General features: G+C 39.9%; 1 protein-coding gene across 11 annotated transcripts in view; it reads right to left on the bottom strand.

Annotated features, from left to right (window-relative positions):
- Positions 1-15718, bottom strand: part of da (transcription factor daughterless) — a 236314-nt gene that overhangs the window by 18050 nt on the left and 202546 nt on the right. For all 11 annotated transcript variants that reach the window (XM_072297783.1, XM_072297792.1, XM_072297853.1 and 8 more), the window contains 4 exons: positions 7233-7338; positions 6442-6605; positions 2286-2489; positions 836-1015 (listed from right to left, as the gene is read on the bottom strand). In XM_072297783.1, the coding sequence (XP_072153884.1) occupies positions 836-1015; positions 2286-2489; positions 6442-6605; positions 7233-7338 (654 nt within the window). The remainder of the gene's footprint in view (positions 1-835; positions 1016-2285; positions 2490-6441; positions 6606-7232; positions 7339-15718) is intronic.

Below are 15718 nucleotides of genomic sequence, written 5' to 3'. Positions count from 1 at the left end.
TTCCTCACATAAAGGTTGAGTCAATACTGGTCCTATTATATTAATCGAAGGTATACTAGTTTCATATTAAAGCAAAAAAAAATCTATACATATAGGGCAAATCAATATTATGAAAATTTATGTATTGGAAATCAGAGAAGATGTTTTTAAAATCAGTGTGTGAAAGATTCAGAAACAGAGGAAGAAACCGGGAGGGGAATGAAGCATTGCTTTTCTATCAATCTATGAAATCGGATATGAAAAATACCAATTTTAAATACATACTTCATAGAATGACTAAGCCCTAGATTCTGATTAGCAAAGAAGCATGTTTTACCTTAACCAATTAGATACCTATGTCACTGGACCGTAAAACATAGGAGTACGCTATGGTGGGAAAAAGAGTGGAGATAATGAGAAATATTTGCTTACAGGGTGTGCAATCTCACAGGAAAGTGTAGCGAAAAACTTGATTGGTAATAGATACAAAGTAGAAGTTTGTGGATTAACATATTTAGATTGAAGATGGATGCCTTGAGGCCAATTAAGCAAAACCACACTTTGAATTTTGATAATGAAACACAAAAAAAAATAATAATAATTTTTTAAAAGAAAGAAAAATAAATAAGGAAAAATCACAGTGAATGACTTGCAGAAAATCATACCACCAATGGTTGACATTATTTAAAAATGATATAGAAGTGCGATAAATGTTACTTCGGTGATTAAAACAAAAAAAAACAATATGCACAGTTAACAGCAAGATTAGTAACACATTTAGCAGGGCCACCTGATGAACTGGTGTTGTGATGGATGAGCAATGAGAAATTAAACTAGGTATATGACTAAAACTCACCAAGTGAATTGTGCGGTGGTCAGGAGGGAAATGCGGGGATGCAGGGTGAGCTTGAGTAGCACCGGGAGCCCAGGGACCTCCGTTGTTTCCGCCTGGTGCACCTGCCAATGGAGGTGGCGAGCTCACAGGCGTAGAGGGGTTAGAGCTATAGCTGCTCACGCTCTGATCTGTTGGGTATATCTGGAAAAAAAGAAAAAAGAAAATTACAATTTATTTATTTTTTGAAGTATGATTTATCAGCATAATTGAGAATTTGCAGGTGTCTTAAATTTTGTTAATTTCATCTTTAAAATGATACTCCTAGGAAAACTGCGCATGAGGATATCCTTCGTTTCTAAATAGAACAATTATTGGAGAAAATATGAAAAAATAACCTGATCTACTAAAATACATGTGTTTAAATAGAAAATGCTGCCGGATGACGCAACAAGGCAGCAAATTTTCTCCATTTCAAATCAATTTTTCTCCGATATCCCATGTCAGAAAAAAATCATGAAAAATAGTGCAAACTCAGCTAATTGAGCACTCTCAGATGAATCAAAATGTTTGTGTGCAAATTCTCCATTAAGTTGTCAAGATATTCGTGCTGAATGAGCTGATTTTGCAGAAACTTAAGAATTTTCTTCTAATGTAGGAATAGTAAAAAAAAAAAAAAAAAAAAAAAAAAAAAAACAACAACAACAACAACAACAACTTACAAAAGTGAAATTACACCGCCTTGTGACGTTATCAGGCAGCATATTCCATTTAAACACATGCACTCTGGAGGATTAGATCATTTTGTCATATCTCGTCTAGTAATTTTTCAATTTAGAGACTAAGGATATTCTTGTGCCCATTTTACTCAGTAGCTTCAACTTAAACGAAAATCAACATTCAGACAGGTGCAAATCCTTTTTTAGTGCATTTCAACGGGACAATTGTCAGACTCAAAAGAAATTGGCACAGAAAATTTATCTTAATCATTTAATACTGAGAAGGAAAAAGTTGGAAGAACAATTCCAAGTTTACATGAAGCTTTGAGAAGAATGTATCCTCGAAGTACAGGAGAAATAAAATAGCCGTGGTAACCCCAGCTGCTACCGTCATTTTAGAGAGTGACTGAAGCGTTTGAAAAATATGCGTTCTACACTAATTAGATAAAAAGGGGGGATGGGTAAAAATAAATGGGCAAATTACAAAAAATGACAGAGCCTACATAAAATTTAGAGGTAATTATTTTATTTTGGATACAACTGAGGATCAAGCGTAGAGGACTTTTGGCTTCCAAATGGTCTTTTCCTCAGCTACTTGAAAAGTATCGTTCAAAAAATGAGTGATTTTGAACTGAAAAAAGGTTGACTTAATATCCAAGACAATTTCATGGCGAAAGCATTGTGAGACGACATTTAAACTGAATTTTCTGATTTGAAGAGGACAAAAAGACACAGTGTAAAAAAAGAGGACTCACTGAGGCTAGAGCTTTGCCTAATGTATCACCAGTCTGTATGGCAGAAGCAGGACTGTGGTGGGTGGGGTAGAGAATGGCAGGACTTGGGGTGGACGGAGGGGCTCCAGATCGAAGACTTGACATTGGAGGTAGACTGACGCCCGTCAGGGCTGGTTCGCTAGGTTGGGCTGCACCTGCTCCGCTCGGCGAAATCCCTCCATAGCCCTGAAAATTTTGAGAAATTCAAAATGAGACTCAACTGAGTAAAATAAAAAATGCTTTTCCTGCGAACAAATTAAATCATTCCAGAGTAGTAAGTTCAATTCAGGTTAGGCGTGGTGCTTAGAATTCTTGACCATGCTCATTCCCTGATTTTCCCTGATTGTTACGAGCTCATTCCCTGATTTTCCCTAATTGTTAGGAGCTCATCCCCTGATTTTCCCTGATTGTTAGGAGCTCATCCCCTGATTTTCCCTGATTGTTAGGAGCTCATTCCCTGATTTGCCCTGATTGTTACGAGCTCATTCCCTGATTTTCCCCGATTGTTAGGAGCTCATTCCCTGATTGTTAGCTCATTCCCTAATTTTCCCCTGATTTTTAGGAGCTCATTCCCTGATGACAAACCGAAGTTATCTTCCACTTCTCGGGATTTTCTTGGGAGAAACCATAGAAATCCCCTGAGTTCCAAAAATGCATATCGAATTTTTTCAGCCGATTCTTTGGCGCAAATCCAAATTTTCGATTCCAAAAGCGTTCTTGATGTTCAAATGATCTCATTAATGAAAGCTTCTCTACTATTATGATGATGATTTGAAGGATTAAATATGCATGTGATTCACGAGGTCAAAAATGACGGCTCGGGTGCATTAACCATTAACCTCAATAGCAATAGGTGCTTAAAATTTCCGCAAAATTTGAAGTCGAAAAGGCCCGAAGCTGTAGAAGAAAAGATTCTTGGATTCTGGAACAGATTCCCTAATTTTTCCCTCATTTTCCCTAAACTTTTTTATTCCCAGATGAATCCCGGTTTTCCCGGTCCTAAACACCATAGTATGGTTAAGATCATCCTTGAATGGCAGACAAAATTTTACAGTCTTTAAAAGGTGTAATAGATTATGTAAATACCGAACCGTCATAAGCTATACAATGCGTTGTACTTTATAAGCTAGATGAAAATATTTAAATTACATAGAGTGAAAGGGTCACCAATACCAATTATATGCATCTTAAAATCCAACACTCAGTAGGACATTGAGTAACATTAATTTGATTTTGCACTCACGTTCAAAATAAAATTAGGTCAGTATTATAAATTGTTATCTGAATTGTTTTGGGAACACATAAAAACCGCCGATTGTTTATAAAATTAAAAATTGAACAATAGTATTGCTTAAAATTTTGCAAATGATTATAAAGACGGTAGGACATATTATCAGTGTTATGCAGTCATTATATTGTCTTCACAAGGCCAATTTTCGATTCAAATTTTGTTTCATGAGATAAAGAACAGAGGAAAAGTGAGAGACAGAATAATTCCGTATTTTTTCTGGTGAGGACATACAGAAATACCTAGGATGGAACTCTCCTTAAATTTATTTAAAAACATGAAGACAATAAAAATTCTTAGAAACGATTCAATCTACAAACCACTCAACAAGAATATTTGGGGCGAGGACTTCCAAAGGAATGCAGAGAATTAAAGAATATTTCTCGGATTACCGTGAAACGAAGATAACAATGCATTCATGAGGTGAGAAAGAGTGAGGAGGGATGATAAAGCAATGAAATCCAGAGCAAGTCATAGCTTGATAATCATTGGTTGGGCCGACAGCGACATCACGAATCACGTACGAATGACTTAAAGTTTCGGAACCTTAAAGCACGAGAATTTTTTTCTTTCTTTCTTTCATTTTTCTTTGGCATAATACAAAGATTGGATAAGACTCAACATTTCGTTTCCAGCACGCTGACTTCTTGTGATGCTCGAATTTGTGCGAGTAATCTACTACGCCAGAACCATTTTGTTGAATTAAACTATTTAAAGTTTCGCCACCCTTGCTCCCTCCCCCAAGTTCTTCATGAGACTCGCTTTTTTTCTCGCCGACTCCGAATTTTTAATTTATGCTGAATCTCCTTTTCGAAAAAAGTAATTGTTCCGATGCAAAACGCTACGTAAAGTGGGTGTTCCACGGAGGAACGGGGTAAAAGTTTTTCAGGACGTGAACAAAGATGCTGCAGAGGGTTCGCAATATTGCCACCTACTCACAAATACCGAGGAAAGATAATTAGAGAAGAACACATGCTGAGGTAAGGAGCAGCAGAAGTTAACGGCAGGACTGCCGTGTTCAGGAAAAACGCCGCATGAACCTTCAGGCGTTTCCAAATTTCGATTGATAAAACACGAATTTCCTGGTAAACTTATGAATATTTTTATTCCAATTTTTCAGATAATTTTGCTCGCAATTTCACCTAAAGCTCCTGAAAATTTCGAGGGAAAATGTTCACAACTTTCCTCAAAAATAAATATTGTATCGCATACAATTTGGCAACTCTCGAATGTTCATACGACGTTCTTGCTTAGCACGGCAGATGACTCCTCCCAACGTTCGAAGTGCCTAATTGCCTCCTACCCTAAAAAATCTGCACGAGAGAGAGTAAGACTGTTTTTCAAGAAGGCGGCCGGAGAAATTCTAAAGCAGTTTCAACATGCAATATCAAAATTATATTTGTGAGTAAATTTCCAATTCCTGGGCTTAGAATTTTTGTTTTCAAAAGAAGATACTAAATTGAGCACAAATCGAGGTTATTCCTCTAATTAAACGGGTCTTCGACGGTTTTTACGCATTTGGAAATCATCACCTTCCGGCTAAAGTATCACAAGCGCCACGCGACGTTTAAAAATTTCCGCCGCCATTTTATTTTTTTACTGAGAAATCGTTTGTGGAATCGGTTTTAACATTTCATTGAATTTTATCGGCAGCACAAAGAAAATTCAGTGAGATTTTTGGACAGCTTCGTTGAAGACTTTTTCGGTAAAAAAAACAAGATGGCGACGGACATTTTTGCAAATTTCTGCGGCCATTTTACTTTTTTACTGAGGAATCGTTTGTGGAATCGGTTTTAACATTTCATTGAATTTTATCGGCAGCACAAAGAAAATTCAGTGAGATTTTTGGACAGCTTTGTTGAAGACTTTTTCGGTAAAAAAAAAAAAAAAAAAAAAAAAAAAAAAAATGGCGGCGGACATTTTTAAACGTCGCATGGCGCTCGAGAAATTTTGGCCGGAAGGTGACGACATGGGGATCCGCCATATCTGGAAACAATGCTTCCGAGGCGAGCCGCTCTTCCTCGGGAGGAGCTAGACAGATATACAGTGGAAACACATTCAAATTTTAACGACTGAAGTTAGCACATAAAAAGTTGTAACACCATAAATTCCCCGGTCGAGCCGGGCTAATGTGAAATTTTAATGAATCAAAACCGAGCAATTATAAGCTCCGTGTACCTAATCCATAAAATACATTCAAACTAAGATTCACTTGGAAGAGTCTCTCTTAACCGGGCTTCAACTTTTCTAACAGCGGCAGCCCGCTGCTAAATATTCCCTCTTTCCGCACCGGAGACACCGAGTTAGATTGTTTTCCCTCTTACACTCGACAACGAGGCATTTTTTTTTTTTTTTTTTTTTTTTTTAAATCCACCGGAATCTTCAACACCTCCCTTCTGCCGACCATTTAAGAATCCTCTCTCTCTTTAAACCAACCTCTGACGAACGGTAGCACAAGGAGGAGTAAACTTCTGTATTTATTAGAATGGGGACAATTTACAATGGAAACTGCTAACCTGCTGAACTTCTTGTTTTAGGAGTATTTATTATTTTCGGGAAGATGGGCATAGAATCGTGGATGTTCGAGCTATACAAGAGCAAGAAGAGGAGAAAAAACGAGGATGAAAAGAGGGGAGGGAAACAGGGGTGGATCCAGCGATTTGGCAACACGGCATTTACTCCATTTAAACCAATGTTAAAAAATCGATTCTTATCGGAGCACCTGACCCCTTCAAGAATCGATACGTTTCCAAAGGTTTAAATGGAGAAGAAACAATGTTGCCAATTTGCTGGATCCACCGATATAGGGAAAAGACGGCGTTAAAGTACGAGTGCTATGATTAGAATTACCATATTGTCGTGTGGTAAGTGTTGGTGTAGGCCCTGAGGTGGATAACTCGGTTGTGATAGGTGCGTTAGGCCCCCGGAGGGGGACGAGTAATTAGAATAAGGTGGACCCGGCTGAATCTGCCCCCCGCCGGTCCAAGGGTCCCCCGAACCGGCTGAAGCGCCATCTGAAAAATACCGAGAGAAAAATCAAAATCTGATATGATAGCAAAATAGATTTATTTTCCAATATAAATGACTATATTATTTCCATGCTGACTATTCGGCCCTTGTACAAAAGTGCAAGATTAAATTGATCGCATTTGGCAAAAGGAAACTAACGCGATTACAGTGTTGTAAAAATGTTGCTTCTCCATGATCATCTACGATATTTCCGAAAACAGCAAAAATTGGCAAGTTTAAATGAAAATATTGCGTAAACTCTGATACTGGACAAATTTATGTTGAGTATTTTTACAAGAAAAGAAGATGCACAATTTTGAAAACGCTGTAATTTCGCTGGTTCCTTTTTGCTAAATGCGATCCAAATTAGGCTTAAGATCGAAGATAAAAATAAAATACTTCAAGGCGTGTAAAATTCTGTAAAATGAGGGTTCCATATGATGTAGATGTCATAGTCAAGAAAATATTCAAATTAGACATTCTTGGTCTCGCTGTTTCATTCTCTCAGTTCAGCCATTAAATTTGCTTAATTTCACGCATGACCTCTAATTCTGCGGTAATCCGAATTTTTTAAATTATACTAGCCAATTAATTAATTAATTATCCTGATGGAGAGTACTGATCTTACTTACCTAAATAATAAGGATCGGCGTTATACAGACTAGCTGCGCCGCCAGGTGTGGACTTTGGACCAGTAAACCTAGGTGAGTCTTGGCCGAATTCATCTGAACCGTATTGCTGAAACAAAAAAATGGAAAAAATCCTTAGTGAACTAAGTCAAACGATGACACATTTTTAGATTCCATATAATACGTGCAATGTAACATCTCCTGATGATGGTGCATACAAGGTCTCGATTCAAACTTCAACTAAATTTTCTTGGTAAATATCATGTACACTTTTTTTTAAAAAAAATTTAAAAAAAACCGCAAAAAAATGAGTTGGCACGCTGGCAGTAGATTGAAACACCGAGTGATATAAAATATTAACCTTCATCATGATTCTAAAATTAGACCTCCATCGAAGTGCGTCCTGCAATGTTGCCTAAGCCTATAGGCCAGAAACTTTGAAAGACTCGGTGAGCGGATTTCTGACGTTCGTTCAAAATGATTGTTTATTGATGGCGTTAATGATCGATAATCGATATTTCCCCATTTGAAGCTATGGTAAAGAATTGATTATTAAGGGGTTTGTTGGGAGGTCGACGAAAGCCGGATCTAAGAACACTTCGGAAAAGTTTCAGTGGCAAGGCGTGGATGATCGATTATCGATTTTTCCCCGTTTGAAGCTAAGGTAAAGAATCGATTATTAAGGTGCTCGTTGCTGAACCCTTCCGAACAAAGGTCGACAAAAGCCGGATCTAAGAACCTTTCTGCAAAAATGCTGGGAATAATAGGTGATTTTTGACGCAGTATTTCACTCATACAATTTTATGCAGTTTTTTTTTACAATTTTTAATTTTAATTTTTTACAACTTCGTTCAGTTCTCTACTGAGATTTAACGATCGGTGACGTTGATTTGTGTTGAATGCATTGGTGACAGCAGCAGCTGCTGTCACCATCACAAAAATCACGATTTATTGAAACACTGACAAATTGGTAAACGATTGATATATCATGAAGTTTAGAACTTTGAAACAACTCAAGACAAAATTACTACAAAGAGAACTCTCGCATGTACTAACCAAATAAAGCTGAAATTGTTGCTTGACACACAACTGTTAATATTTTAGCTTTTTATTTTGATAGTAGATCCCGCATTGATGTGATTAAGTGTTATCTTGCGCTGTCGTAAACTTAAACATGGTTTTTTCCCTTCTTACTGATCTCATTAATGATTAATTCGTCCAGAGGTAACTCAGTATGCTTTGAAGTCAGCAAGTTTCGATTTTATGAATGTAACTCCTAAGAGTAATAATTTGGAGCTATTTTAAATAGCTATACTAATCAGTGGGTCAAAGAATCATAAATAAGGGAGGAGACAGACATTGAGTGCAATACTTTATGTGACAGATATGTGTTATTATATGACAGATAGAACCAGATACAGAGGGAAGTACCCAGGAAACTAAAAACTATGCGATGTTGTAAAGTTTTTACAAGTGGTGATAAATTAAAAGAGGCTTGTTCTTGTTTTTAAGGGGGTTGATACGGAGACATTCCTCGTTACGCACGGAACTTGCGCGAGTTTTGAACAATATCGGAACGGAAAAATGGAGAATTGGCAACGCTGAATTTCTCGTTACAGCTCGAGCTATGATCCCGGTCGACTTCCGCGGTGTGTAATTCGTGTTAACGTAAAAATATAATCTTTCTACGTTACTCATCTTTCTACATCTTTCATTTCGCTTCGCTCGGGCGTTTTGAAAAGCTAACAGAGAAAAGGGAGCGTATTTTTATCGACGCGGAGAGTCGTATTCATCAGTGGCGTGGCATGAATTGCGATGTATCGATTGTTATGCCATTTAAACCTATGGTAAAGAATCGATTATTAAGGTGTTCGCTGCAAACACCCTGTTTATCGATCCTTTTCCATAGGTTTAAATGGCATAAAAATCGATATATCGCAAAGCACGCCACGCCACTGGTATTCATTAGGGCAAGGAAAAAAATAAGCTTCGTGATGCTTCGAAAATAAAAGACTCCCTAAGAAGGACTCGAGCGGAGAAAATAAGTCTGTTCCTGGACAGAACCGCACATCAAACTTCGTTGCCGACCAAAACTCTTCAAATATCTTTCCACACTCAAATACGTCTAATTGGTTCGGTTATTTCTCCACTGACTAAATTAACGTCGCGGAGATACAACTAAATCAAAATTAGAGTAAGGATGCTTGCTGCACAATGCTTTCCCTGACGACACAGTAAAGCGACATTTTCGGCAGTAGAGACCTGCAGCCAGCCTTTCATTACAAATTCCACACTGAGAGATTAGACTACGCGATACAACTATTTTAACTCCTGGGTAGCTCGGATTGCATACCTAATGAGTTGAAGGCGAACTGAGTTTCTTTCTTGAATCTACGTTCCTTTGGATTAAACAGCGGCGTACCTCGTAGGTCCGTAAAGAACCGTAGGATGGGGCTTCAAACTTATTTTCCCCCGTTCACATTCGTATCACTTATGTCTTTTTCAATCATCTGTGCTCATTTTTTATCTCCTTGAAAAAGATGGAATGAATTATCCGCATCCGACGAGTCGGCAATCCGCTCTTTCCTCTTTTCGTTCAAATGCCGCTGACAGATCAAACTCCGTGATGCAACTATATCAACTCCTGGGTGGCTAAAATTGCATACCTACAGGTTTGAAGGCAAGCTGAGTTTCCTCCTTTAATTTACAGGCATTTGCACACTTCCTCAAACAACTTGCAGTAATGTGTGCCTGTGCCTGAAGGGAGCCCAGCAGATTGCTACCATCATTTTTTGTGAGCCGTACGAGTAAAACTACTGCGGCTCCTGATGAGCCAATTTTGCAAAAAACTGCATACTTACGTAAGATAGAGTACCTATATGGGGTAGTGCGGACACGTCGGTAATTTTCAGGTTCAGTCATGGAGCTTTTAAGACCCAAAAATGCAGCCAACCTTGGAATTCAAATTACCCAGAGTGATATATTGCTACAATTGTTATGACCCGTCATTTGTTAAGCACGTATTTGACTTCGTTTTTTGCAAAAATTCGTTCAATTTTGTGGAGGTACTCTCATTTATGATCATTCTTGGCCAACTTGGTTTGACATTGAAATCTGAACATTGACAATGACATTTTTCGTGTGCTAGAGAGTTGGCTGCCCTTAGGGCTGTAAGAGCTTCAAAATCAAATCGTCGCTCAATTTCCACGTGAGCCTTGTGATCCGTGTAACTCTATACTTTCTAGGGCTCATGTAGGAATTGTGGTGCGTCCTTACGTCAGAGGGGCGACAATATGGATTGCATTTTGCAAAAAGGAACCACTAGCATTGCAATGATGCTAAGATTGTGCAACTTCATCTTTTGCAATAAAATTGCGGAAATCGCGAAAAACTATGAAATTTAGATGGTTATTTTTGTTTTAAATTTACAGTTTTTAGCGAGTAAAATAGAAACTATTAATGGATAATCGGGTTTTTCCTCCAAGACAAAATAAGTTGCACAATCTTAGCAACATTACAATGCTAGTGGTTCCTTTTTGCAAAATGCAATCCATATGTACTCTAACTCAGGAGTAACATCGCCAGAGTAATGGAGTTAATTAAACCGGAGGCGTAAGTTGCTTCTCTTAGAACCTGGTCAGTCAAACCACCATAGGGACGGGGAAAAGCTCCAGACCCTCCGGACCCCCCCCCCCCCCCCCCGGTGTGTATGGGTCACGGCAGCGTTTCAGTGGTGGATCACGATTTGGGACGCGATGGAGCGTAGAACGGCGGCGCATGGCACGGGGCCATTTGTCCATTCGTCCATTTGTCCGTTGGTTGGTTGCCTGTCGACGCCGATCAGCGATAAAGCGCCGACGCGACGGAGCGTGGCCGCGTGGCCGCTGGCCGAGCCGCAGTCGTGGCCGGTCGGGTCGCGCGCCGTATAAATCCCTCGACATGGACGGGACGACCGGACGTGTCACGCACTCGACGGTCACTCATTGCTCGTCGAAGGGCTGATTATTGAAACTGATAGACAAAGCGATCGACAAAGAGGACAAAGGGAAACTTGAACGGAAAGGAACCAAGGCACATCAGCTATTGCCAAATTCAAGTGGACAATTCAATTTTTTAAATGAAAACGGTTGCGCGGATTTTCGTGCAAATTTCAGTGAATTTTCTCCTTAGTTCGAAGCAAATTCCTCAAAATTTTCAGAGGAGTCCGCACAAACGTTCTCTCGAAAAAAATTAAATTGCCCAGTTAAATTTGGCGATAGCTGATGTGGCTTGGCCCCTTTCTGTTCAACGCGGTCCAATTATATTAAGGGATCCTACGTATTGGTGGAAGTGGGTGGTTGAAGTGAACAAAAGAAGCTACTTATGAGACTACCTAACGGGAACCCACGAGAGACCCTATAGTTTTAGTCTATAGTTTTTCCCTCTTAGTCAATAGAGTCCGCGCCAAAGTTTACGCACTTTCAGACTGCGGCAGAAGATCATTTGACATAGGGTGATTCTTGCATTCTCTCAAAATATCTCTAGGATCTCTTCAAAATTTCAACCAAAACCCCAAACACCAAATATCATGAGTAGGCACCTTCTTCCAATTCCCAAGCTTTCCAACTTGGAAGATGCCGATCTTCCGCTGAACACAATAGGCGAGTTGGCCCTCTGTCGGAATTCCCAGCAATTTCCAAAGAATATATAGATGGAATCATGTGGAAGTAACACTATTTTTTAGGAAAAACGGGCAAGTTTTCGATATCAACATTTCTGTCTGCTTTTCATTAAAATAATTCCCACAAAAAATTTTCATTGGCGATAAGAGGAATGTTGAAGTAGGGAATTTGGTGCCCCACGCGAGTGTGTATTATTAAGCCCTTTGGAAAGAGCCTTTCTCCAGCTGACGTTTTGCAAAGGCTTATTGTAGTCAGGGGTACGGTGAATCCTTGTTTCTTCAAGACACAGCGCGAGAGACTACAGTGGTCCACGCAATGCAGTGTCGTTTTGTCGTGTGCAGTGTAGTACACGGTTCATAATGACCTCCTCTCAGGGGGAAAAAGTTAAAAGACGCTAAACCAGACTGCGCAATAAAAAGTGACTGATGCCGCCTTGGCAAAAAATTCAGTCTGTTAGTAAAAGCCATAAAGCTAATGGCAGCCCTACGGACGGAAATCATTGACCCATCGAATGAAGCGGCTACGGGAACGAAGCGCATGCAAAAAAGAGGGGGCAGAAAGGGGGACACCCAATGTGCAATTAACGATAGGGACAGCGCCTCGGCGAGGTCTCTCGATGTATCGAACATCTTCGAGAAGTTTCGTCCGTAAGTTTTTTCACGGATACAATCGACTTCAGGATCGAGGATCGAAGCGGCGACAAAACTGAGGGGTCTGGTGGAAGGCGCGAAGAAGGAGCTCTATTTTTTTTGCCCTCCTTCAATAGAGAGATATGCGGGTGACACTTCTGTCGACATGCCGTCGTTTCGCTACATTACAATGACCTCATAGGCTCAAGGTCCCCCAACCTCTTGCCGGGAGACGGCGGCGCCGGCGTAAGAGGTCCTTAGCATCTTGGATTTTCAACCATGTGGGTACTCTCGATGACTGGTTCACTCTCACTCGGTGGCGAGGCGTGAATGCTCGAGTATCGATTTTCCCCGTTTGAGGCTATGGTAAAGAATCGATTATTGAGGTGTTCGTTGCGAACACCCTGTCTATCGAGCCTTTTTCATGAGTTTAAATGGCAGAATAATCGATACATCGCAAAGCACGCCACGCCACTGCCTCACTGTCGAGTCTTCACCGCGTATTGTTCCATACAGAGTCTCTGCCAACTCATTTCTGAGCTGTATCAGAGCTGATGCAGGACTGAAAAACTAAAATTCAAGTATTTTCATCAACCATATTGAAAAAAAGTACGGCGATTTTTGCGAGAAGTATGGTAGATTCTGGCATTAGTCTACTTGATTTTTGACTCAGTGATACTGCGGGGTAAATCAATTTCCAAACCAAAGTTTTTCTACTAATAGGATCGCTCCATATTCCCTTTGTCTTCTTTCTCTATAGCTGTGTCTATCAATTTCGCTAATCAGCCCACTGAAATGCAGCTGGATCGATGCAAAAATTTCCTGGAGCCTCCCCACCGAAAACTGTCATTTCATTCACAACTAGGAATCACTCCAAAGGGGCGTGACGCAGAACGCGAAGCGGAACGAGGCGGGATAGGGGGCGGGACTGGGGGGGGGGGGCAGGGGAACTTGCCTAACTGGCGACTGCACTACAGAGCCAAAGCTAGAATGTAAGCTGTGCTTTCGAAGTCTCGCGCGCTTCGAACTAATGCTCCTCCATCGAGTGACAGAGCACATCTCCCATCTCCGTAGAGCGCAGCTTCGCCATGTGCTGCGCAAGTTGAAATCTCCGGATTTTCCACGCTGCATTGTTACTTCAAAGGCAAAACCGTGACGATAGTTTTCAAAACCTAGGCAGAAATGACGTCATTTTCAGAGAGGTATCTTAGAGATCTCACACTATTATCGTCGCTCCTCTGACGTAAGGGCATACTTCAATTTCCACGTGAGCCTTGTTGTCCACATAAAACAATGGTTTTAGGGCTTACTTGGAAATAAGGGTACACGAATGACTGAGTGAAAACCGCAGTAACGATAGTTTTCAAAGCCTAGGGCAGAAATGACGTCATTTTCAGAGACGTATTTTAGAGATCCCACACTGATATCGTCGCTCCTCTGACTTACGGGCATACTTCAATATCCACGAGAGCAATGTTGTCCTCAAAAAACAATGGTTTTTGGGGCTTACTTGGAAATAAGGGTGTGTACGCCTGATGATGACGGAGTACTGAGGTGCTAATCAATCTGTCTTGCATCGCTAACTAACGGATTGATCCAACCATTCTGCGGTCCGGCGGGCTAATTATGCTCAACAAGTTAATGATCAATTTTACTTGGTGGGAAAATTATTGATCCCTAAACTGAATTTTCTGCACGCGTAAGAGGAATATACTGGTTATACAAAATTATTGGATGCTGTGAATAATACCAAATGCTGTCAGAAATAAATTTGATAGCTTCAAAATTCCGGTATTGTCGTGAGATGCAGATCTCTTCTCTAGGTTGACTACGATCATCCATAGCTCTTTGAGTATGAGTGAGATTTGAAATAATGATTTTGAGGTTGACAATAAAACGTTAAATCACAAAGAAGAGCACTATTTGGCAACGCCTGGCGAGGAGGAGTCTATGGAAGGTGGGCAACCTAATTCATGAACTATAAATCACAATTCATAAGAATTAGCATACATTAGCGGGATAAAGAGAAGCTATAATGTGCTCCCATTCATCTTGCAGCTATGATGAGAGAGAGATATATGAAGGGGGGGCAGAGAGAGACTTGAGAGAATATCAAAACAAATCAAGAGGGTAAGGAACAAAGTCCTTATGATATAGCCCCTTTTGATTGTGAATTCTACATGAGTTTTCTGTTTTTTTCCTCCGAATAGTAGTTTATTTTTTAGGAAAGTTCCGAATATTTTTTCTCGATATTTTCAGGAACTTTAGGTGAGATTGCGAACGAAATTATCTGAAAAGCTGGAAGAAAAATATTCATGAGTTTACCAAGAAATTTGTATTTTATCAAAAGAAATTTGGCAACGTCTAAAGGTCCATACGGCGTTTTTCCTAAGCACGACAGTATACACTACAGTCTCGACTTCTGATTCAAAGCCGACAGTGACGACAAAAGATCCTGGCTAATATTTTATGCATCGCGTCACTGAAACGTCCGCGTGGCCCTTCCCCCTTTCCACGACTGGAGTACATCAAACGTACATACTAAAGATGTAACATAATTTATACTCGTGCCAAATTTCCACACTGCCAGCTTTGGTACATAAATTACGATTTTCTTCAAGAAACATCCGATTCATCACGGAAAAAAAAACCGTGTCCTTGACAGCTTCTCGCTGCTCTGAAGAAAAAAACTTGTTGTTCCGAGAGAACGATTGACTGCACGCAGTGAAATTTAACTTGTGACGACAATATTCTTTCGGCCCAACAAAAGTTTCGCAACACGATGAAATTTTCCTGTCTGTCATAACTAAAAAATTCCATGGACATAGGAAAGAATCCATAATACACCAACGAAACCACATATCTCGATTGGGAACGCTGTGGAATTACTGTCATTGGTTGATTTTTCGGAGAAAAGAATATTATCTTTTTGGCGCGAAACTTCGTGTGATTTCTTCCTTTGCCTTTCGGAGAATATTCATACAAAGTTCTACAAAAAAAAAAAAAAAAAAAAAAAAAAAAAAAAAAGAACAAAAGTATTTCCTGCCCAGATGAAAAGAAAAAATTATATGCCAAGACCAAAAATTCGAGTTCCACGGCGAATACGTTGTCACGGACTTTGACAACAGTGCAGGGGGCTCGTGGAGTAAGCGCGTGCCTTGAAAATGTCACGTTCGAGTGGGTTTGGATTTCTAATTCG

This window comes from Bemisia tabaci, chromosome 1, assembly GCF_918797505.1.
Source record: "Bemisia tabaci chromosome 1, PGI_BMITA_v3".
Taxonomy (NCBI): Eukaryota; Metazoa; Arthropoda; class Insecta; order Hemiptera; family Aleyrodidae; genus Bemisia; species Bemisia tabaci.
This window is presented reverse-complemented; position numbering and strand designations above follow the sequence as displayed.